General features: G+C 36.1%; 1 protein-coding gene across 1 annotated transcript in view; it reads left to right on the top strand.

Moving 5' to 3' along the window:
* The window catches only part of dgkb.S (diacylglycerol kinase beta S homeolog), a 267,377-nt gene that overhangs the window by 65,416 nt on the left and 176,880 nt on the right, over positions 1 to 25,081 (top strand). The window contains exons 9-13 of the mRNA XM_041567492.1: positions 887 to 1,006; positions 9,528 to 9,645; positions 10,961 to 11,049; positions 11,135 to 11,251; positions 14,462 to 14,560. Coding sequence (XP_041423426.1) covers positions 887 to 1,006; positions 9,528 to 9,645; positions 10,961 to 11,049; positions 11,135 to 11,251; positions 14,462 to 14,560 — 543 coding nt within the window. The remainder of the gene's footprint in view (positions 1 to 886; positions 1,007 to 9,527; positions 9,646 to 10,960; positions 11,050 to 11,134; positions 11,252 to 14,461; positions 14,561 to 25,081) is intronic.

Here is a 25,081-nt window from a genome sequence, read left to right as displayed (position 1 = left end):
TTTGGTCCTAATAAACAGTTGGATTAACAAGTTTCCATTGCAAATTCTGGTACGCGTGATGGTACAGCCCAAAAATCTTCCTTCCTAGAAATCTTTTAACCTTTAACAAACCAGACATATTTGGTGAAGATTTGCATGCATAAATTCACTGTTTTACATTTTATAGCATGTTTAATATGTTTATATCATGGAAAATTTCATAGTGATTTAATGGAAAAGGAAAACAAAAAATTTGCGGAACAGCAAAAATTTGCAAAACGCATTGAAGTCAATGGGCTTTTTTTTAACAATATTTTGGAGTCTATGGGCATTTTTTCAACTTTTATATCATGGAAAATTTCATAGTGATTTAATGGAAAAGGAAAACGAAAAAAATGCAAAACGCATTGAAGTCAATGGCCTTTTTTTGAACAATATTTTGGAGTCTATGTGCATTTTTTCAACTTATTTTTGGATTATCAAAAGTTACTGTGAACAGCAGAACTACTTTATGGGGCTTTGAGAATTATCCTGGGACCTGGGGTCCAGAACAAAGCTTTTCATATTCTGCAATTTCAAGTAAGCAAGGCAATATATATGGGGTTACTTACAAATTGTCCACTGCTGGTCAAATAGGAGGTGAGGGACCTCAACCATTAGGCCCTTCCCTGTGGTTTGCAGTCCTTGTGGTTCCAGTTTATTTTCACTATAAAAAATACTTATGAGATAGAAGTAAAAGGCTGCTTATAGTAAGTATTTCTGGTTCCTTTCTTCTTTTTCTTTCTTTCTATGATTCAAACTATTTGTAAAGCCATTAAATCTAATCAAATAAATGCATTAGCCAGATAAATGGAACAATGACTACAACAGAATATGTATAAATACCTGTCACTTCTCATGCCTTTAGATTCTCCATGAAATGATGGAAGAAATTGATTATGACCATGATGGGACTGTGTCTCTAGAGGAATGGATTCAAGGGGGAATGACAACAATCCCCCTGCTGGTTCTTCTTGGTCTAGAAAATGTGAGTACTGAAAAATAGAAAATGTAAATACTGAAACAATCCAGTGGTGATAATAAGAGAGCCTTGATGCATTTCACCACTACTATATTTAATTTATCTCCTCCACTGCCTTAGCCTGGGTAAAGTCATGAGCGGGGAAGAATAGTACACACAGGGCTATGTTGCTTTGCTTGTAAGTAACTTTCTTCCCATTTATTGCATTGCAATTACAAAACAAATATATCACTGTGTATGCTCTGTGTCTTCAGCAATGAAGTAAGCAGTATGCAATCCATAGTCAATATGAGCTATAAAATATACAGAAGTCAATTGCCTTGAAAACAGGTTTGACTTGGCATAAATTTACACTTTGGTACGTAAAAAATGGGTCCCACTGACAAAGAGGTGAATAATAGAAATGTAAACACAGTCGTTTATGTAATATTCAGGTGACCCAGCAAGTGTCAGTTAACCTTAAGGCTGGCCCTAGGGCATTCCCCAACCTCACTGCCTCAAATGGAAGTTATATTCCTCCAAACTAAAGGGTGGCCTCTGGTACATTGATACTTTTTATGGGAAAAAGAATTCCTGCTATCTGTCTTTAATGTCCTCTAATGTACTTATAAAGAGTAATCATGTCCTTTCACAAGCGCCTTTTCTCCAGAGAAAACAACTTCGACCATGATAGTCTACCCTCATAGTTTAATTTATCCATCCCTCTAACCAGTTTATTTGCACGTCTCTGCACTCTCTCTATCTCATTAAGCCTTCTTATGGATTGGGTCCTAAAAACTGCATGGCATAAACAAGGTGAGGCCTATAAAGAGGCAAAATTATGTTTTCATCCCTCATGTTATCGCCCCTTTTTATGCCAGACAGAACTTTATTTGCTTTAGTAGCCACTGAATGACACTGCCCAGTGTTATCCACAAACATCCCCAGAACCTTTTCAATAAAAGATACCTTCAGCACACTGCCATTTAGTGTATACCTCTCATTTTTGTTATTTGTTCCAAAGCACACAACCTTTTGCACTTATCAACATTGACCCTCATTTGCCAGTTTGCTGCCCAGTTTTCCAATGTAGTCAAATCACTCTGTAAGAGCATCCTGCATAATTGAGTATAGTCAGCAACAACAATACTTTCAATACTTTCTATGCCCACCTCCCTGTCAATCATAAACTAAATGGCCAAACACAGATCCCTGCAGTATTCCATTAACAACACTGGCCCAATTAGAAAATGGTCCATTTATCACCATTATTTGTAACCTATGCTTCAGTCAGCGCTTTATAAAAGTACAAATATCTTTAGGCCAATATTCCCTAATTTAATCAGTAACCTTAATCAGTACTGTGTCAAAAGCTTTAGCAAAATCTAAGTAGATCACATCCACTGTCTTCTCAATGTTTAGACTTCTACTCACCTCCTAATAGAAGGCAATTCAATTTGTCAAGACCTACAGATGAAGCCAGAGGGGATTGTGCATCTGGCACTCTGTAACTAATCAAGTTAAAGGCGTTGAGTGCAGATATACACTATGTCCGGACGTTAAGAAAAGAGAGGAGCTTAGATTAAGATAGGCGCAATTCCAGTAACAGACACCAGGTAGTGCCTGAACTAGTTATCATTCCTAAGCCATATGACTGCTGCTGAAATCTACTGTGACAGAACTGGTTCAACAGTGGGTCCTACAGCAACTGACACCAATGTATTAATTTGTAGGGGGGGCACCTGGGCAAATACAAAAGGGGGGTTGTGGGAGCACACAGCTAAACACCCAAATCAAGTACTGTACTGGAAGTACTGTAAATGTATCTGCATTGTGAGCTTGATTATAAGGCTTCACTAATATGCATTAAATTGCCACAACAGACTTGGCTGAGTACCCCAAAATATGAATGCATTTCATTTATGTCTGTAAAAACCCTTGGTACCATCCTAAATATAGCAGTGGAATTTAATTCCATTACATTTTAATAGGGAAATCATCTGTAAATAAACTCAGCTCATAGTCGTGCAGTTGTGCAATGTAATTTAATATAGAGGTAAGTGGATGGATCGCTGCGGCAGTAGGAGTTACTTTTAATTGTGGATTTTTTTCCCTCTAGTTTGGTTGCACATTTTTATTAGTACTACAACACAAATGTATTCTAGAGATCCCATACTGGCTCTTTAAAGGTCTGGGTGAACATCCCCTTCATTCATCTTAGAAGGAGATTGTAGGACGTCATGATCGCTCTACTCTTTCTCTCTGTAACTCACATTAAGCAGGCAGCTATAGCAATAACTAGTGCTTGGCCTCTAGTGGCCAGAGTTGGTATTGCACGTAGGTAACTAGGATAAAGGCGGAGTCAACATTAGATATTGCACTTGCTGCTGTTTATCTTGAGTTACAGCACGTTAAACTCACAAAAAGGTGACATCTGTATTGTGCTTGAAATCAAGCTGGCACAAGCATCTATGGGGGAATCTTATAAAGGTCGCAAATAAAATTCTCATTGTGGATAATGTTGTGTTTGTGAACATTTCACCAACCCCTTGCACCTGACACAACTGTAGAATAGTGATTGCAAACTTTATATATGTAATACTTTATATAGTTTGCAATGTTTGCAGTGTAGGCAATAAAACTTAGCGTGTAGGGTAGGACCTAAGAAGCAATAGTGTGCCAATTAGGGATAACAGTATTCAGAAGTAGGACGGAAGAAACCAATGGGAACTGCAAGTGCTGGACACGAACAGCATAACTATAGAAGAAGCAGACCCTACAGGGGTCTGGCCTGTGGGTCGGCCTCCTTTATAGTTCTGTCTACTATAAAGAGAAATTTAACAGAAAAATTTGCTTGCAGCTGCCGGTGCTTGGCAGCAGGAGGACGGACAGCATATGATCATGGGCAGGTGGATTGTAGTGTGTAGCATTGACACATTGTTCTGCCACTGGACATGACATAATTTTACTCCCATTAAATCAGTCTTATAAAAACATTGCAAACTTCCCACTGAAATATTTTGGACGCTATTTAACATCAGCATCGATCTTTGGTTGGCAATAAACATTTTGCAAGACGATACTTAGACACAGTTCAAGATTCTGCATTGAGGATGCTGACATTGATGTGTTGATACTGAGTATATTCTAATGCAAGTTTTCCCCCACACCTGTATGCCCCTAAAAAGAAGGCAAAATAAAAAAAAATCATTGATTTCACATATTGTCCACTAGATGGCGCCAGCATACAACAAATATCCAAGTAATGGCTATTATTTCCATTCCAGTCTTTTTATAAGGCTTCTGCACAGACAACGTACAGTATATTTAAAGCCCTTTAAAGTGTAAAAGTTGATGCAAAAATGTGAACTTACACAATTAACACCATTATTATTTGGGAAATCATAATCATTTACAACCATCTGATAACAATATCTGTTAAGCTACACTGCTTACACCACACCTGTCCCTTTAAGCAAGACAAATTCTGGGGCTGTATGTTTACTTTTTAAATTTTAATTAATTTTTTATCTATTTATCTTATTTTTTTTTAAATATTTACACTGCATGTTCAAATAAAGTACTTTTGCTTTATAAATGCACATGGGTTATCACATAATTGTGATTCAAAAACTGCACCTATATCAATATGCCTCAACATCTGATGCAAATTATTTGTACTGAATTAATAAGAAACAAGCCAGGAAATATAGACAATGCTCAAAGTATTTTCTTACATTCATATTTCCACACACATATATATATGCAACAAGGGGCAGATTTACTAAGCTCAAGTGAATAGTTTGAATGCAAAACTATTCGAATTTCGAAGTATTTTTGGGGTACTTCGACCATCGAATTGGTCAGATTCGAACAATTCGAAGTAAAAATCGTTCGACTATTCGACCATTCGATAATCGAAGTACTGTCTCTTTAAAAAAAACTTTGACTTCATACTTCGCCACATTAAAGCTACTGAAGTACAATGTTAGCCTATGGGGAACTTCCAGAGCAGTTTTCTAAGTTTTTTTTGATCGATTAAAAATCATTTGATCGATCGCTTAAAATCGTTCGATTCGAATGATTTTATCGTTCGATCGAACGATTTTTATTCGAACGTTTGATCGAACGTTTTGCGCTAAAATCCTTCAAATTCGATATTCGAATTCAAAGGATTTTACTCCAAGGGTCGAATTCAAGGGTTTTTTAACCCTCGAAATTCGACCCTTGATAAATCAGCCCCCTAGTGTCTGGACTTTTTTGTTTATTATATTATTTGTCCACGTTGAGTACTAGGTCTCAGACAGGGACAGTGCTCCACTCCAGTTTGTACGAATATATATACTGCAAAGCATAGGGAAGGACATCTCGCAACACAGGCAAACGATATACCTTTGTGTTAGTGCAGCCATCTAGTGGTTATATATATGAAGCTCGCAATTATCGCTACTGAAAATGAACCCTTTTCATCCTTACTAGTTTATAAATGGTTTAAATAAAAAGAAGGATTACACTTTCCATTTACATAAAAATAGATTCTTACTGAACCCCTACTGGTTATAAATTAATGTAAATCATTACATAACTTGTTGGCACTACATAAATAAATTATGATGATTTACAAAGTTGTGCAAGCTGAAAACATGCGTTGTTTTCATGTATTCAGCCTACATTGAACTTTGCCCCTATGACAATGGTGGACTAGGACTCAATGGTGTTTCATTTGCAAATGGCAGCTCTGTATTCATGAGGAAAGGACTAGGGAGCATGTAGGCATATCCAATACCAACCTCTAACTTCTCCCCAGCTTGCAAGTCATTTAAACAAGCTACTTAGGGAGAACTGGCAGTTGCGAGTATAGGGGTAAATTCACTAAGCGCCGAAGCGCCGAACGCTAGCGTTACTTCGCTAGCGTTACTTCGCTAGCGTTACTTCGCTAGCGTTACTTCGCTAGCGTTACTTCTCTAGCGTTACTTTGCTAGCGTTTGGCATGTTCGTTACTGCGCAAATTCACTAACGAACGCTGGCGTAGATTCGCTAGTGTTACTTCGCACCCTTACGCCTGGCGAATTTTCGCTACGGACGTAACTACGCAAATTCACTAACGCGTGCAGTGTACTGAACGCTACCTTTTACGCTAGACTTCGTTCGCCACCTCAGACCAGGCGAATCGCAATAGAGTAGATAGGGATTGCTTCAAAAAAAGTCAAATTTTTTTCTAAGTCCCAAAAAACGCTGGCGTGTTTTCTACATTATGGGTGATAGGCTGAAAAAGATCGAAAAATTTTTTGGGGCTCCCCTCCTTCCCCCCTACATTTCCTGACTCATGGCACCTTAACTATACAGTGGGCACATGTGTAGGGCAAAATAAAATTTTTATTTGATGTTTTGAAGATTTCCCAGGCATTTGTAGTGATTCTACGTATTCCTCCATTGAAATTTGAATTTGGCGCCGTATGCAAATTAACCATCGATAGCGTAACTTCACTTCGCTTAGCGAATCAACGCTAGCGCAACTTCGCAACCTTACGCTACCCCTGAGCGCAACTTCGGATTTTAGTGAATTTGCGAAGCGCTGGCGAAACTACGCCTGGCGAAGTGTGGCGAAGTGCGGCGAAGTGTGGCGAAGTGCGGCGAAGTTACGCCTGGCGCAACTACGAATCTTAGTGAATTTGCCCCATAGAGTCTAGCAAGGCCCTGGACCATTAGCATTTTTTTTCCACAAATGTTTTTGACACTGAAAACCTAGTGATCGATCTGTGGAAAAAAATATGGGGTTAGATAAGAATCAGGAGAAAAACAAAAGCAATTAAAGGACAAGGAAAGTCCAATGAACATGCAGTCTTATTTGAAATGGCTAACTGCAAGATTTAATGAAGTGCTCTTCAATTACCTTAAATCACATTGCTTTTCATGCAGCAGAAGCTTCTCTGAAAAAAATAGCTCTGACTAGTAAATTCTCAAATACCCATACAGCAGCCGTCTGCACTAAGACCAAGACCACAATTGTGCGCAGTGTAATCTAGCAGAGAACTTGAGCATGGCAGAAATCTCTGTCTAGAGGGCACTTTCCATTCCACACATCATTAGTAACCTGCGAAAAGCAACTCGGCCAATCTCATAGTTAGCGCCAGGTTGCCATAGCAATGCAGGCTCAGGAAGGCTACAATGGTGATGCGGGTCAGAGGACTGGGTAATTGTGGCACATACGCACTGGACAAGAAACTATGGCAGCACCAGGAAGAGAGTTTCAGAAGCTTCAAGCAAGTGAAGACGGCACTATTGAGGGAAACTAATTTAGCGACTCAGTTCAGCAAAGGGGTATGTATCTTATGGGGAAATAATGAAATAAAGGCTTTTCTTGTCCTTTAATTGCAGAAAACGCACATGAGTTTGGGGACTGACTTGCATTTCTTGCCATCTATTTGTCCAAAAGCCATACTTGATGGAGAGAACAATTTACATTTTGCTGGTGCAGGCAATGATCAGTGCCTTGCACTGGCTTGAATATCCAGATAAAGATGGAGAGCAGGGCTCATGCAGGGGAGCTCTATACTCAAGACATTAGGTACAGGGATCCCTGACTTTGTGTCCCCTTGTGCTTTCCAGCTTGCATGCTTTAAATGACACTCTAGCTAGAAAGCTGAAGGGGATACCAACTTGCAGCCTTCCTCTCCACGTCAACATGCATCTATTTTTTTTTTGTACTTTGTACCCATTTTCTGTAGCAGAGCAGAGGCTTCTAATTTTCAATTTATATATGCATTTATAATATGTAGTCCTGTATATAAAGTGTCCTTCTATTATTAAATAATTTTAAACATTAAAAATACACATCTTTTATGATGTAATCCTTTCAGTGCAAGTGTCCTTTTAATTTTGCCACCCTGCAGGTTGCTGCTAAACAGGGGCCATTGCATAGCTCGAATGAGAAACCCATAAACTATAACTATAATCTACAGTACATGGGCACAATTGTCTTTTATGCCAGACGAAAAGCAGCACAATTTCATACCAATATTACAGTTGAGGACACAGGATGCATGTAAGACATTGTTACATTCTCTTCATTTGATTGCTTAGATTTCTGTGAAGATTTGTCACTATTTTAAGCACCAAAAATTCTTTGGGAAAATTGCACTGAGATGACTTGTAACATTAGAGTCATCCCTAAGTTTCTGTTTACTTTTATGGAAACTCTGGGGATTGTTTATTTTTTATTTGCATCCATAAGTAAATTAAATCAGTCTTATTAAAATGTGTACTGCAAATGTTATTTACTGCATACCATAGCTCATGCCATTTAGAACTTTGATCAGTGATGCTCTGTCCTGGTGGCATTAATTCACTTAAGAAGTAGCTCAACAAAAAGAGATTACAAAAAGGTTTTCAATATTTTAAGGTCCAAACTGGTATCATCAACTACTTTTCAAAGTTCCATGCAGTATTTTGCCAATTTACAGACTAAATCGAAGAACTGGCCAGCAAACTGGTAAATTAAGGTTAATGCAAGGTTTGGCAAAAATATAATGAATTTTAGTTATACACAAAATAGTGAGTGTTGCTTATGAAATGGAGAGAGATATGGAGGATTTTGTAGATAACGTAATGTGCACCTATAGGCACTGTCTGTCAGTGGCTGCTAAAGCAAATACTGTACTGTTTTGCATAAAAAGGGCATTAACTCAAGGGATAAAACACAATAAATAAAAAGGAAAGTCGAAGAAATAAGATGAAAAGATGATTAGTGGCATGATGCAACATAGTACTGCTGCACTGAAGCACTGGGGTCTGTGTTTTTTATTTTGAACAAGGCACTATCTTTATGTCTCCATGACTTTACTCCACTGCTCCAAAACGACAACGACGTGTGCAAGTGTTTGATTGTAATAGGACACATTGCGGAATGTAGTAATAGCTGTACTGGAAAATGTAATATATTAAATAAAATACTTAGGTAAATATATAAACTATGAAACCTGTCTGGCCCCACAAATAGAACCAAATGCAGTGGAATGCAGCAGTCCTCACATTCTTGCAAAAAAAATAAAATTTTAAGAATAAAAAATTACAAAACCCCCCAGAATATTCCTTTTTAGGAAACAGTTTTGGAGGTGTCTTCAGTAATGACAAGCTGCATTTTTCAGGTTTCTAATTATAATTTAAGCATTTGCTTCCAGTGTCAAGCCTGATCAGAGAGATAGTCTCTTTCAGTTTTGGGCTTACTCAGTATTTGTTTTTACATCTAGTGGTACAGCGATCTATATGCTATATGCAGTATATGCTGATAATAATTTTACACATATGCCTGATTTAAAATGCTTTTATGATTAGTGATGAGTGAAATTTTTCACCAGGTTTCTTCGCAAAAGAGACGCCAATAGACTCCAATGGGTAGACTCAAATGCCTTTTGCTAATTCTTCTCCGTCTGTGAATTTTCGGCAAAGCCAAACATGTCAGATTCGCCCATCACTGCTCATGATTTTTTATCAATTGCCTTGCCTGTGTCTTTGTTATGCTGTTCATATAAATATATGTTTTTTGCAGAATGTTAAGGATGATGGACAGCATGTATGGAGACTGAAACATTTTAACAAGCCTGCCTACTGTAATCTCTGCCTGAATATGCTAATAGGCCTGGGGAAGCAAGGTTTATGTTGTTCCTGTAAGTAGCACTGTACATATTTATCTTAAGAAATAGATTATAATGAGTAGGTCATACTTTATACAACACAGTCTTTAAACAGATCTGTTCTGCTAAAACTTAGCGCTCAACCTTATCATTTAAAACCCAACTGGGTATGTTGTTTGGAAAGCCTCAACAAGGCAAAAACTAATCAGAAAGTTTATGGCTAATCACAACTGTTCCCTTGATGCTTACCTATCAAACTTATGAAGTTTTTTGTACATTGGAATCTTGTACATTGGAATTTTTGCAATTGCCTAAAATCAGTACATTGTTTCATAAATTTGTGTTTTGTTTTGTACGTGGTGATCAGACAGATATGTAGTGCATTTTTGTATTTGATCGCCATTTTTTTTTATAAATAGGCCCCATGGTGTATTTACAGTAGTAGTCGAACATTAAAACAACTTTACTGATTTGAATGCCAACAACAGTTTTATTGTTGTTTTATCTCCATTTTATATAAGGTAATTAGTAGAAGAAGACCTCCATTTCAATCCCTACGTGAAAATGAAAAAAATGAATTCATAAAAGGATTATTTAAACATCATTTGAAACATTATTTTATACTAATACTGACTTGCTTCAGTCATTATAAAGTCTTTGGGATTTTTAAATATGGATGCAGCTGTAATGAATGGTCAAATGTGTGTGTTCTTTACAAAATAGATAATATGATGCCATATTTTGCCTAATGTGCCTGGAAAATCAAATGTTAGAAACAGATGGTGTATTCCGGAAAACAGTGAATTTACGCAATGAAGACATAGTGTTGTGGTGGTAGGTTACAAATGGACTTTCACTGGCTACATGGCATCCATGACAACACTTGCTATCTGGAAATGGACTAATCAGCTATTTAAGGATTGGATAAACCAATAGACGGAATAGCATCAACTCATATGGCTTTTACTTTCGTGCTTGCCAGCTGCTCATAAGCATATATTTTGGAAAATGTAGATATTTTATTAACAAATGACACAAGTCCATTTGGCAGTCATCAATTTGTCTTCTAAGTACTCATCATTTGGGGGGCCATTTTTCAAAAATTTTAGTAAGGCCAATTGAATTAAGTGTTTCCTGCCAAGCTATGATACAGTTTTCTTGGCTTTTTTATGCATAATGCTTCCTGTAATTACTGACCTTCTGAAACCTACTGAAACAACAGGCCACATTTAGATTTATTGGTGCTACTTTATTGTTTGGCTTGTAATTGTGGCTGCGCTTATTCTGTTCGGAAAGAAGACATGAATCAAAGATCTTAACAGCAGAGCTGTTTCTGTTCAATTTGTAGTCTGCAAGTATACAGTCCATGAAAGGTGTGTATCCCGAGCACCTCCGTCGTGTATTAAAACATATGTGAAGTCTAAAAAGGATACTGATGTAAGTATGAAGTCTTGTGCAATTCTCTTTTAAATAAATATGAACCAACACAAGATAACTATAAACCAAATTAATGTTCCTTCAGGTAATGCACCATTTTTGGGTGGAGGGCAACTGCCCCACAAAATGTGAAAAGTGTCACAAAGCCATTAAATGTTATCAAGGCCTGACGGGACTTCACTGTGCATGGTGTCAAATTACAGTAAGTATTCATATAAAATGCTGAATCTCTCAAATAAGATTTTAAAGAACATATACTAATATGTTTGTCAGCATTCACAATGTAACGGACACAAATACGTGTTTGGAATACAACATCTCTGTTTTTTCCATTCTGTATAAAACTATAGAAAAACGTGAACTTTGCTAGCAGTTAAATTAGACGTTTTATACTAGTGAAATCTGTTTTCTAAGCTATTGCACTATAGGTAACTATGCACCTGCTGCTATGGACCAAACAGGAGATACGATATGTTTAGAAACTGATAAAACGTGGAGCAGTGGAGACCAGGTGTACACCAATGCTTAGATCTAAAGGACGTAACAATAACAAAGCACTGAGTAAAGTATGGGGAAACGTAAAGGCAAAGTCTATCTGATATTAAATAACACTTTCAGCTACTGTTATTTAAAAAATAGACAATACTGTACAATTCCAAAAATTACTTAGTTTCTTCTTTAAGCCCGAATAAGCAAACTGGACAGAAAAACACAAAAATCTCTAATGGGAAGATCACAAGGATGTTGTAGGGGACCAGAGATACGTTACTCATTTTGGTAGTGATAGAGTTTTCCAGAACCTCCCTCAACAGATTTGAAACCGATCCTGAGTATCCCCCCAGCTAATTGTGAGACAATTAATGAAAATATTTAACATTCGCTATCATAGTTTAAAGTGAGATATTAGATGTGATTCACAATATACTGTAAGTTGGGCTATGACTGGTTTTATGACAAGATTCTATGAAAAGATTCAACCAGTTTAAGCCACAAATGGTGGGGGTAATGGAAGGACTGATATTATCTGTGGCTTGGCAATAAATGCGTTTGTGAGCCCAGCGATGGACATAAATTCATACTTAAGATAGAACTGCCTTCATCAATTGTTTCCATAGTAACATAGTAAGTTAGATTGAATAAAAGATGCATATCCAAGTTCAACCTTATAAGTCCAAAGACTTCCCTGTATTCTCTCACTTGCTAAAAAGCCATCCAACCCCTTCTTAAAGCTATCTAATGTATCAGCCTGTACAACTGATTCAGGGAGAGAATTCCACATCTTCACAGCTCTCACTGTAAAAAGCCCTACTGAATATTTAGCTGGAACTTCCATTCTTCTAATTGGAATGAAGCCCAAGTGTCAGCTGGAAGGAGACGTTATATTATTGTACATGTGTCAACAGAACCCCTCCATGGGAAAAATGGCATTTGTTCCATGAATTTTGAATTTAATTAAAAAGTAACAAACTTAATAGTTTGTATTAGATAGTGTTCTATATATCTCCGTCTGTGATTTTCTTCTTAGGGTAAGTCCACACTGGGCTTTTTGGGGAGATTTGGTCGCCTGGCGACTAATGGCCTCGTTTTTGCGGCGGGCAATCTCCCCAAACACCTTCCCTCACTCTGTGCCGGCTTAAAATGAAAAAACGCCAGCGCTAATAATCACACGCGGCGGTTCGTTTTCCAAAGTCGCTTTAGCCGGCGCAGAGGGAAGGCATTTGGGGAGATTGGTCGCGCAAAAATGAGGCGATTAGTCGCCAGGTGACCAAATCTCCCCAAAACGCCCAGTGTGGCCTGACCCTTAAGCTACTTTCTAACAGTGTTATTTAGCAAATAAATCTGCCTTAATAGATATCTAACTTAAATGTATTTCACTTAATTAAATGCATTTTATAATCATAAAATCCTATCATAATCATATCAGCCTTTAGATACTGTACACTATATGAAGAAAGAAACTGTATAATGTCAGCACTATAGATTATAAAAAAATAGAAAAAGAAACCCCACCATTAGTTGTGGTTATAGAATTGACGAAAAATTCTGATAGGTAATGCACCTTACTTAATTAATTAAATAATGTACTAAAAAGTTAATTAAATACGGGACAACTCCACCATCTATTTTTTTCCTATTTCTATTAACTATTTTATGGATTGTGACTACAGATTTTTTTAACCCTGTCCTGCCTTATCTTTGTGGTGTCCCAGGCTCTAGAAACAAATCAGGCAGCTAGTTTACGGGACAACTGCACCATCTATTTTTTCCTATTTCTATTAACTATTTTATGGATTGTGACTACAGATTTTTTTAACCCACTACCAAGTTTGGTCATTTTTAAACTACTTTTTAATTAGCTAACCAATTTTCTAGGTTTAACACTTTAAATTATTGCACCGCACTTTATTTAAATAATGAATTTTTTGCCTATCTGTGGATGAATTTAGGAAGTATTATCAATTGCCTTTACCTCCCCTTTAAAGATTACGCATTCACAAATAAGCTTGTACCCAGGTATATACCTTCGTAAGGCAAGTTTACTAATTGTGTCTACTTTTGTTTGAGTGGAGCAAGACATAGGGGCCAATTCATTAACTTCAAGTGAAGGAATAGAAGAAAAAAAACCTCGACCCCCTAGTTCGCCATCTAAAAGCTACTGGAGTCAATGTTAGCATATGGGGAAGGTCCCCATAGGCTTGCCTAACTTTTTTTGGTCGAAGGATAATCCTTCGATCGTTAGATTAAAATCCTTCGAATCGTTCGATTCAAAGGATTTAATCGTTCGATCGAATGATTATTCCTTAGATTGTTCGATCGAAGTATTTGCAGTAAATCCTTCAACTTCGATATTTGACCCTTGATGAATTTGCCCCATAGTGTTTTCTTATGCTAGATGTACAGGTTTCCCATTGCTTGTTGCGTATATAAGTGCTTGCTGTTGCACTAGGAAATTGCCCGCGTGTAAGTGCACGCCAACGCGCCCCCCTTTCGTTTACAGGTGCACAGGTGCATTTGCATGAAATTTATTACATTAAATTTATTTATCAATAGAAGAGGCACCTACAATTCAAAAATCTGATTCTGAGTCTATGGAGCAAGTACTGCTGTGGTATCAATACACATAAATAACATAAGCAGTACAGCACCAAGTAACATGTAACCACATTTATTTTAATGAAAAAGAGGTGATAATGGTCTGTATAAATAAGTGGCATTGCTGGACATGGTGAACATTTTGGTAATGCAGATTTATATTTTTAAAACATGTTATCTTAGTTGGGGGTGTACTGAAACACCTTTAGGGAGCCACTTAATCTCACGAATGCCATGAAACCTGAATTTCTGTATAAAGCCATATACAGTTGAAGGGAAGGTCATTTTGCAAATGAATCATTTTTTATCTTTCCTTTAGCTTCACAATAAATGTGCTTCTCATCTGAAACCTGAATGTGAGTGTGGACCACTGAAAGATCACATTTTATCACCTACAACTATCTGTCCTGTTGTACTGGTAAGTTTATATTTGTGACTGCATTCTAATTTTCCTGAATGACAGATTAATTGTAATTATTCTCTCCCCACTGGCCGTATCCTCTGTCTGTGCCTATCTATTTGTATGTATTTGTATACACTCAGATCTCTTTTCATGCTTTTTTTAAATTAAAAAAAAAAAACAGTGGCAGTTACATTTTATCTGGCTCGTCTGTAACAAAGGCTGATTCAGTTTTATTACTTATACAGTACTTACCAGAAATTATATAGCAGGTCACTTTAACATTTTACGTCTTTTAAAGATCCTACTTCCCAGAAAGCTAAAGGTATCCTTATGGTCACTTCTTGCTTTAGGTGCACATTGCATATCTGCAATGCAGAGATCTTACATCCAGAGGTTACTTTGAATAATGACACTGTCCATGCAGCATTATGTAGTTCATATTTCTTAAGCACACTAATTAATTGTGGTACAGCGAATCAGCCATTTTTTTTCCTACAATAGCTAAATAATATATTAATGGAAAATACTTGTAATAAAGATAATGAAACAATGTGGTTAAATCAGTCTATTTTTATTTCCTTATACAATGGCAAGCACATACAGCTACTTAAATCTGAGAAATGTGGATATCTATCTATCTATCTATCTATCTATCTATCTATCTATCTATCTATCTATCATCTATCGATCTATCTATCATCTATCTATCTATCTATCTATCTATCTATTATCTGTCTATCATCTATCTATCTATCTATCTATCTATCTATCTATCTTCTATCCTTCATATATATATGTATATATATATATATATATATATATATATATAGTGAATGTAAAGTATGTAGTTTCGGTATAGGCTTTATCTTTATAATCAAATACTATAATAGAAATACTATAAGACTATAAAAATAATGTGTGTGCTGAAATTTGTGTGTAGCCAAATACTAAATAACATAAAACATACTGTATGACTGTATGAAATATATTTTAGCAGTGCAATTTAATTGTTACCTAATTATGGCTTAATAAATATATTACATTTAACCAAAACCAGCAGAAATCCATTTAAATATATAATAATAATAATAATAATAATAATAATGATGTTCAATATAATTGTATTTACAGTAGCAAAGAGCATGTGAGCAATGCTGATGAGTTACAATTATGCGTGCACTGATAGTTTCATGAGAGCTTTGTAGAATATACCGTATCCTTTGCAGAGACCCTTGAGGAAGTCATTGGGACAGATGATTAAATGAATACGTATGTGACACACAGCATTTTGCATATCTGGAGTTCATTGTGTCTCATTGCAAAAGAAAAACATTGCTTGTGGAGGAAGTAATTTTGATGAGTAAATCTTATTACTTTACTAGATGTTTTTTGTAACCAACAACAGACATTCTCTGACCATGTTATGAAATAATTAACAAGACATGGTCAACCATCATAGTTTTCAAATTTAATCTGGAGCTTTGTGTGTTTTCTGACATAAACTGTAATTTCTCCATTTCTTTATTTAGTTTTTAGTGTCAGGAAACAGTTGGTAAATCAAATTCCCTAATTACTAGTTTTAATCGTATCCAAACGGCGTACCTTTGTGGATTATATCCAGTGCTGTCATCAGCAAAGCTTAGGTGTAATCTGACTTGTTTCTTTCTGTACCTTTAATTGCCGTACCGGCTTCATTTCTTTAAATCACAAACAGTAGTGAATATGGAAAGTTACAATAATCTCTCTCTCTCTCTCTATATATACTGTATATATGGGCAGGTTTATATGAAAAATGAAGATTGTAATCTGGGTAAGCAGCAGCAGAGGGAGCTAGATCATTATTTTTTAAGCTGAATACAATAATTATGTAGGTAGCCTGCACTAGAAACTGAGTTTACAAAGAAATCGAAAATATATTACAAATCAAATATTTTTTAACGTTATACTAACGATTTGCAAACCTTTTGTCACATTTGCTCATTTTGCAAGGCAATGGATACAAGATTATAATTTCTTGTCTATAGTATAATTTTGTATATGTTACATATACCTGTGTATAGAAGTGGTCATTACAAACCATCAACAACAATCCTTTATTTTTTTAGTTGGGATTTATGAAATACAGAGAGGGGACATAAGGGGAGCAAAGAAAGAAATATATTTAAACAGGGCTGTAAGAAGAAGTGTTAAAGTACAGTAGCTTGTTAGTGTACAAATAAAACTGGGTAAAACTGTCCCTTTAATATATATCATCAGTAGTGGGTGGCATAATAAATGACATAATATGGATTTCCATTTACTTCTTGTCTTGTATTATTTGGCTGCCAACTTTTGGTACATTCATTGCTACTGGTTATACTTGATGGCATATCTATCAGTACTTTATAGACTACCCTGTTTACTTTTAATGGCTACTTGCACGATGAGTTCAGACAAGGCGTGTGTATTTAACATATCTTTCCACTAAGAGAAAAATACGTACATCCACTTAAAACAGCAACTAAATATGTTTTTTTTATATGGATGGAGTCATCATTCAGCATCAAATATCTCAGACAGTTTCAAAGCCAATGACCAGTTCTCATCAGGACTAGATGGACGGTGTTCACTGAAAGATCAGTAAATTGCATTTTAAAGATGGAGTTTAAGGCTTTTCTTTTTACTGTTAACTGTCATTTCTTACACCAAAATTACCTTAAGACTAGTTACTAGAGTGAAGTACGGTAGAACATGTCTTTGCTTTGCATTTATCTCCTGACAGGGCTCTTTTCCATTATTTGCCTTTGGATAGTGGAATAAAAGTCATTTACAGCCCCCTTCCTGACACAGAGGGGCAGATTTATCAAGGGTCGGATTTCGAGATTATGGGAGTTTTTTTTAAACTCCCATCAACTCGAAATTCGAATAAAATAAGACCAACCACAATTTATTAAAAAATAAAACAAATCAATTTTTTTAGTTAGAGTGAATAGGCTGTATTCGATCGTTCAAATGGAATTAGGATCCTATCCAATCGAATTCGATTCGAAGTATTTTAAAAAAACAAAACCTTCGATTTTTCAAAGTCCACCAAATACTCCAAATAAGTTCTAGGAGGTCCCCATAGGCTAAAACATCAATTCAGCAGGTTTTAGATGGAAAATAGTCAAAGTCAAAAAATCAAGAGACAGTACATGAAAAATTTTGATATTCGAATTTTCGATTTTTTTTCAAATTCAAATCGAATTTGGACTATTCCGTAGTCGGAGTACACTAAGGGGCAGATTTATCACAGGTTGAGGTGAATTTTCGAATGAAAAAAATGTTGAATTTTGAGCTATTTTTTGTGTGCTTCGACTAGGGAATAGTCCAAATTCGATTTGAATTTGAAAAAAATTCTAAAATTCGAATATCGAAATGTATCATGTACTGTTATTGCTGTTTTAGCCTATGGGGGACCTCCTAGAGCCTATTTGGAGTCAATTGGTGGACTAAAAAAAAAAAAAAAAAAAATCACAATTTTTTTTGGGAAAAACTTTTGTTTTCAAATTCAAACGAATGAGCTATTCCTTTGATTCATACGATTCGAATTCGGACGAAAACTGACCTATTCGGTCGAAAACAATTTCAGACTTAATTTCAGTTGGTCTTTTTGGAATTGAATTTCAACGTTTTTTTCAATTCGAAATTCGACCCTTGATAAATATGCCCCTAAAATTAACTTGAAATTTGAATTTAAAAATTTTATTTTGCAATTCGACCCTTGATAAATCTGCCGCAGAGTGTATGCAGAGCAGGGCCATGCTATATTACATAACTTTACTCTTGCTTGGCAGCACTGAACACGCTTGGTGTAAATGTGCGTTAGGATCCTATTATTTTTTTACAAATACAGATTTATGAACTAAATGGAAAACTTGCTAATATATAAGCAACGATTTACTTTTAAAATGAACTATGAATGCTGTGCTGTTGGGGGTGCAATTTGACTCTCTAATTTAACAGGGTGTCTCTGCAAAGCAGTTTATAAGAAAGGATTTATAAAGGTAAAGGTGTTCCGGTGAGAACCTGGGAGGAACTAGAAGCTTTAAAAAGCAAGAATCCAGCTGCCAGCAGATGTTGATCAACTTTAGAATGAATCAATGCTTGAACATCAACCCTATATTGAGGAGAAGGGTATATATTTTTTTATAGAACTAATGCAGGAAGATACCGATCTTTACATTTCAACATGAATAATCTGATTGCTGTTACGGTTCATGCTTAACTTGTATTAATTAGTTTTGAGATGACAAAGCAGAGACAGAGGATTTTTATTAGCTTCCAGCAGATGGAAAATAACTGTAAAATTAGATCAATCAATAGCACTTATAAGTCCTAATTAGATAACTCGATAGATAAATGTTTCATCAAGTTTTGGAATAGTTGCACCTTATTAATCAATTGTATGTGGAGTAGCTTGTTTCCCCCACATTCAGAACGGAAGATGCAACTGGACTCATAGCACCAGGTCAAAAAACAGCACTTTCTGTCCAGTAGAACAACTGCATCATACCAAAATGGCCCTTCTATCATGTCACTAATGTTTTAGAGCAGTGATCCCCAACCAGTAGCTCGTGAGCAACATGTTGCTCTCCAACCCCTTGGATGTTGCTCCCAGTGGCCTCAAAGCAGGAGCTTATTTTCAATTTCCAGGCTTAGAGGCAAGTTTTGGTTGTATAAAAACCAGGTGTACTGCCAAACAGAGTTTCCTGTAGGTTGACAATTCACATATGGGCTACCAAATGGCCAATCACAGAACCTATTTGGCACCCCAAGAACATTTTCCATGCTTGTGTTGCTCCCCAACTCCTTTTACTTCTGAATGTTGCTCACGGGTTCAAAAGGTTGGGGACCCCTGTTTTAGAGAATAGAAGTCCTGGAAATTAATTTATGATATGGACCTCACATTTCTCTTCACAATTCACCACTCTATGAAACTGACAAATTAAATTTAAAAGAACTCATAGTTACATAGTTACATAGTTACATAGTTAAATTGGGTTGAAAATAGACAAAGTCCATCAAGTTCAACCCCTCCAAATGAAAACCCAGCCTCCATACATACACCCATCCCTACTTTTAATTAAAATTCTATATACCCATACCTATACTAACTATAGAGCTTAGTATCACAATAGCCTTTGATATTATGTCTGTCCAAAAAATCATCCAAGCCATTCTTAAAGGCATTAACTGAATCAGCCATCACAACATCACCCGGCAGTGCATTTCACAACCCCCTACGTTGCTTCTAGTCTAAAGGGGTGGCCTCTGGTACGGTGATCCACTTTATGGGTAAAAAGGTCCCCTGCCATTTGTCTATAATGTCCTCTAATGTACTTGTAAAGTGTAATCATGTCCCCTCGCAAGCCCCTTTTTTCCAGAGAAAACAACCCCAACCTTGACAGTCTCCCCTCATAATTTAAGTCTTCCATCCCTCTAACCAATTTAGTTGCACTTAGTCTCTGCACTCTCTCCAGCTCATTTATATCCCTCTTAAGGACTGGAGTCCAAAACTGCACTACATACTCCAGATGAGGCCTTACCAGGGACCTATAAAGAGGCATAATTATGTTTTCATCCCTTGAGTTAATGCCCTTTTTTATGCAAGACAGAACTTTATTTGCTTTAGTAGCCACAGAATGACACTGCCCAGAATTAGACAACGTGTTATCTACAAAGACCCCTAGATCCTTCTCAACTCGACAAAGATGTGATTCCCCACAGCAACTAAGAAGTATAAGTTAGGGGCATATTTATCAAAAGTCGAGTGATAGAGTTTTTTTTACCTCAAATGAACGCGAATCACCTCAAACTCAAATGGTATCTTATTTAAGAATAAATTCGAATGTCTATCATTTGTTCGAATAGGAAGGACCCGAAAACTTGAATCAAATTCAAATTGTATTCAACTGAGTTTTGATCAAGTTTTTCTCTGAAAAAAACCTTAAGGGGCCAATTCATTAAGGATTCGAAGTAAAAAAACGTCGAATTTCAAAGTGTTTTTTGGGCTACTTCAACCATCGAATGGGCTACTTCGACCTTCGACTACGACTTCGACTTCGAATCAAAGGATTCGACCTAAAAATCATTCAACTATTTGACCATTCGATAGTCGAAGTACTGTCTCTTTAAGAAAAAACTTTGACCCCCAAGTTCGCCACCTAAAAGCTACCGAACCCAATGTTAGCCTATGGGGAAGGTCCCCATAGGCTTGGCTAAGTTTTTTTGGTCGAAGGATAATCCTTCGAATTGTTCGATCACAGTTTTTGCGTAAAATCCTTCGACTTCGATATTCGGTGATTTTCATTACCAGTAGAATATCGAGGGTTAACTAACCCTCGATATTCGACCCTTGATGTATCTGCCCCTAAATGTCAGGAAGGCTATTAACATCTTCAAATGGGTCAACGGACTTGACTTGTACATGAACTCGGCATGTTTTATATGGCGTACAATCAAATTCAAGTTGTTTCCAGGGTCGAGGTATGATAAATTGCAAATTCAAATTTGAGTTTGGATTATTCCTAACTCGAATTTGTGAGTTTTGACCAAAAATCAACTCAAAAATTAGAATTCAAGTTTGCCATTCGAATCTTAATACATTTTTTTAAATTCGGTTGAATAGGATTGACCTGCAAACTCAAATAAAATTAGAGTCAGGTTTTTTCACCAAAAATCTTTTTTTCTTTAAAACTGGACTTGCTGAGTAAGCATTGAAGATGTTTCACTACTCATTCAAGCAGCTTCTTCAGTTCAACTGAATGGTGTGGGAAGTTCTCAGTATATAAACTCTTCCACTTATCCACTCACAAAGGCACATTGTAACTCTTTACACCAGTCAGTTGAACTGAAGAAGCTGCTTGGATGAGTAGTGAAATATCTTCAATGATTACTCAAGTCCAGTTGTTTTAGATTTACCTATACTAGATATACCATGACCTGGATGAAGTCACTTTTTTAAAAAAAATTTGATTTTCAAAAGTCCACCAAATGACTCCATAGTCTAAAACACCAATTCTGCAGGTTATAGATGGCAAATAGTCAAATTAGAATTCTTAAAGGGACAGTACATTATAAAATTCGAATTTCAATTTTTTTTTAAATTCAAATCGAATTGGGACCATTCCCTAGTCAAATTACACTAAAATAAACTTGAAATTCAAATGTAAAAATTTGAATTTTCAATTCAACCCTTCATAAATCTGCCCTTTAGGGGCAGATGTATCAAAGGTCGAAGTGAATTCAAGGGAATTTTTGAAGTATAAAAATTCGAAATTCAAAGTAATTTTTTGGATACTTCGACCATCGAATAGGCTACTTCAACTTCGAATTCGATTCAAAGTAAAAATACTTCGACCATTCGATAATCGAAGTACTGTCTCTTTAAAAAACTTCAACTTCAATATTTCGCCAAATTAAACCTGCTGAAGTGCTATGTTAGCCTATGGGGACCTTGTAGAGCATTTTTCTTTTTTTTTGAAGTCAAAGAAAAATCGTTCGATCGATGGATGAAATCGTTTGATTTGAAGGATTTCATCGTTCGATCTAAATATTTTACTTCAATCGCAAATGGCCAAATTTGATGTAAAAAAACTTCGACTTCGATATTCAAAGTCAAAGTATTCCAATTCGATGGTCGAATTTCGAAGCTTTTTCTACTTCGAAATTCGACCCTTGATAAATCTGCCCCTTAGTGTCAGGTTAAATCGAGGTAAAACTCAATGTGAATAAGTCACAAAGCAGTATAAGTAATTGACAATGAAATGGTTTAGTATGGATCTAGATTTTTCTCTACTTGTTCATCACTATGGGGCTGGTTTATCAATGTTCGAATTTACATTTTTTACAGCAATTCAAATTTTTGTTGTGTTAAAACTCATGAATTCAAATTAGAGTTTCAGAAACACAAATGTTCAATATTTATTATGTGTAAAATGTTTGAACAACATAAATCTTCAGCATCTAAAAGTTTGCAAGGTTTTGTTGAAGTCAGTGGGAATAGTCTTAGGTAAAATGTAAGAAATCTTTTCAATTTGAGTTGATTAAAATATGGTAAAACAAAATATAGTGATGGATCAAAGAGAACAAACTAGAAGTAGGAGGGAATCCATTATCCATAGAAGAGCATTTGAAATGTGCAGCTTTGCTGTTGGAATTCAAAAATAACCAATTTGGGTGGTCACCAGAAGTGGTGATTGGGCAATACAGCTAAAATTCTCTGTGCAATTTAGTTCCCCAAGCAGCTTTTTAGTTGGAGTAGTTTACTGCAAGTCCTTGTCAGTTCTCATTCATGCAAACAACAATCACAGCATTTAATTTCTGATCTTGATAGTAACAGCTTATAATAATAAGACATTTCTATATGACTGTTGAGTGGAGACCAAGAGTAATCTCCCTTAACAAGAAATAAGAGTTTCACTCTATATTTGAACTTGCAGGATGGAATCAAATCTAATTGCTGATTTATAGATAGCTATTGTTAATTGCACTGCAACAATTTGCAAACAATTAGCAATTTGTAAATCAGCCCCAGAAGCAATATTCCATAAATAAAAACATTAATGTGTATAAATAAGTAAGTATATAAATAGTGATGGGCGAATTTGGATGTTTCGCTTCGCCGGCGCATTTTCGTCATTGAATTTCGTGTCTAAAAACCAGACGCCGGCGTCGAAAAAATGTGTCCAAATTCGGGAAACAGCGTTTTCCTCAGAGGCGCCTGGCGTGTTTATACAAAGACACTGTTGTTATTGCTCCCGTTCCATATTGCCTGATGAAGCAGGAAATGCCTGCGAAACGCGTTGCAATACTGTTTTGTGAATAAACTATTATTGAAAATTACCACTTTCGTTGGTGTCTGCTTGGAGGAGGTAAGTTCATTACTACCTCCTCTGAATTACCCATTGGGTTTTTAAGTGCTTTTAGCTATTTTTTATCCTTTTGGCGCCTCTGTTTTGTCTTACTACTATTTTGAGGGTATAGTTTTCCTTTAAAAGTCCAAAAGGACTATAGGGCAGGTACCTCAAGACAAAACTGAGAGCTGGACTAGAGTATGCAAGGATGGTGAAATAAATACAAAGTGATGAACTGCAATTTGTTGCAAAATGGAGAAAAGCAGTTAGGGTTGGATGGCTTTTTAGCAAGTGAGGGAATACAGGGTTATGGGAGATAGCTCATAGTACAAGTTGATCCAGGGACTAGTCCGATTGCCATTTTGGAGTGGGGAAGGAATTTTTTCCCCCACTGAGGCAAATTGGAAAGGCTTCAAATGTTTTTTTTTTTTGCCTTCCTCTGGATCAACTAGCAGTTAGGCAGGTTAAAATAGTTGAAAGGTTGAACTTGATGGACTTGTGTCTTTTTTCAACCTAACTTACTATGTTACTATGTTACTATATAAAGTGTGAGAATTTGAGGATAGCTTTTATGGGTAAGAGGAGGAGAATAGATTCTAGATTCAGAGTTTTCTTGGAACAGGTCAGTAGCATTGTGTGAAGTTACACAGAAAATAACCCAGTGAAAAATTGGGAAAAGGAAAGTTAACGGGTAGAGGTAATTGCCATTCAAGTAATTTCTGACCATTTTGCCACATATTAGCTCAGTGCCAAGTACCGAGTGGCCAAGATTCATTGAACATACAATCAAGAAAGGGTAGTTTAAGAGAAGAAATCTTATAAAGAGTTCCATACACTAAGCCGTGTATCTCACAAGATCTCTCAAGAATGGAAACACTCAAGTTAGAAAAAATGTTAAACTGGGTAAATAAATATGGGTGAGTACCTGACTAGCTTATGACCTAACTGAAATCACACTGGTGAGGTTTAATCTGTGATATGGCACTGGTAGCAAGGATCATTTGGATGTTAGTGGTAAGTGAATGTTGACTGCCAGTTAGAGTACACATAATAAAAAATGTTAATGGGTTCAGGGGGTTATTTACTAAAACTTGTTCTTTTCTTACATTTTACAAGACACAAACTCGACCTAACTCCCATTCACGAATTTGGCTTATTTACTAATATTTAAAGTAAAAAAAATTGGATTAAGAAAGCTCGTATTTTTTGAGGTTACAAACAAAGATAACTTGAAAATTTTGAGTTTCAATTCAAAGAAAGACGAATTGTGTTAGGAAAGTTAAAAGTGGTAGATGAAAATAATCACTGCCATGCAAGTCTTATTTTATACATCCATAGCACAATTACCTTGCAGGGTAAACCATATGAGATTAAAAAAATGTGTTCTTTAAGTTGAAAAAGAACAAGTTTTGGCATTCACTGCAGTCAGTATATGAAAATCATTTGTTTAGTCACTTCAATGTCTGGTATTTCTCCTTATAGTTATGATAAATATCACCTGTCAGTACAATGCATTTGCATGTGATCTCATTTCTCATGAAGTAAATCATGCAAAATTACAAGCTTTACACATCAGCACCTTATGCTGCCAAGATGTCAAGTGTTACTTGGTTTCTGAAAAATAAATATTTCTCGTTTCAACGCTTTCATCCGCCACGCA

Source organism: Xenopus laevis, chromosome 6S, assembly GCF_017654675.1.
Source record: "Xenopus laevis strain J_2021 chromosome 6S, Xenopus_laevis_v10.1, whole genome shotgun sequence".
Classification (NCBI taxonomy): domain Eukaryota; kingdom Metazoa; phylum Chordata; class Amphibia; order Anura; family Pipidae; genus Xenopus; species Xenopus laevis.
Note: the sequence above shows the minus strand (reverse complement) of the source record. Positions and strands in the feature narration are given on the sequence as shown.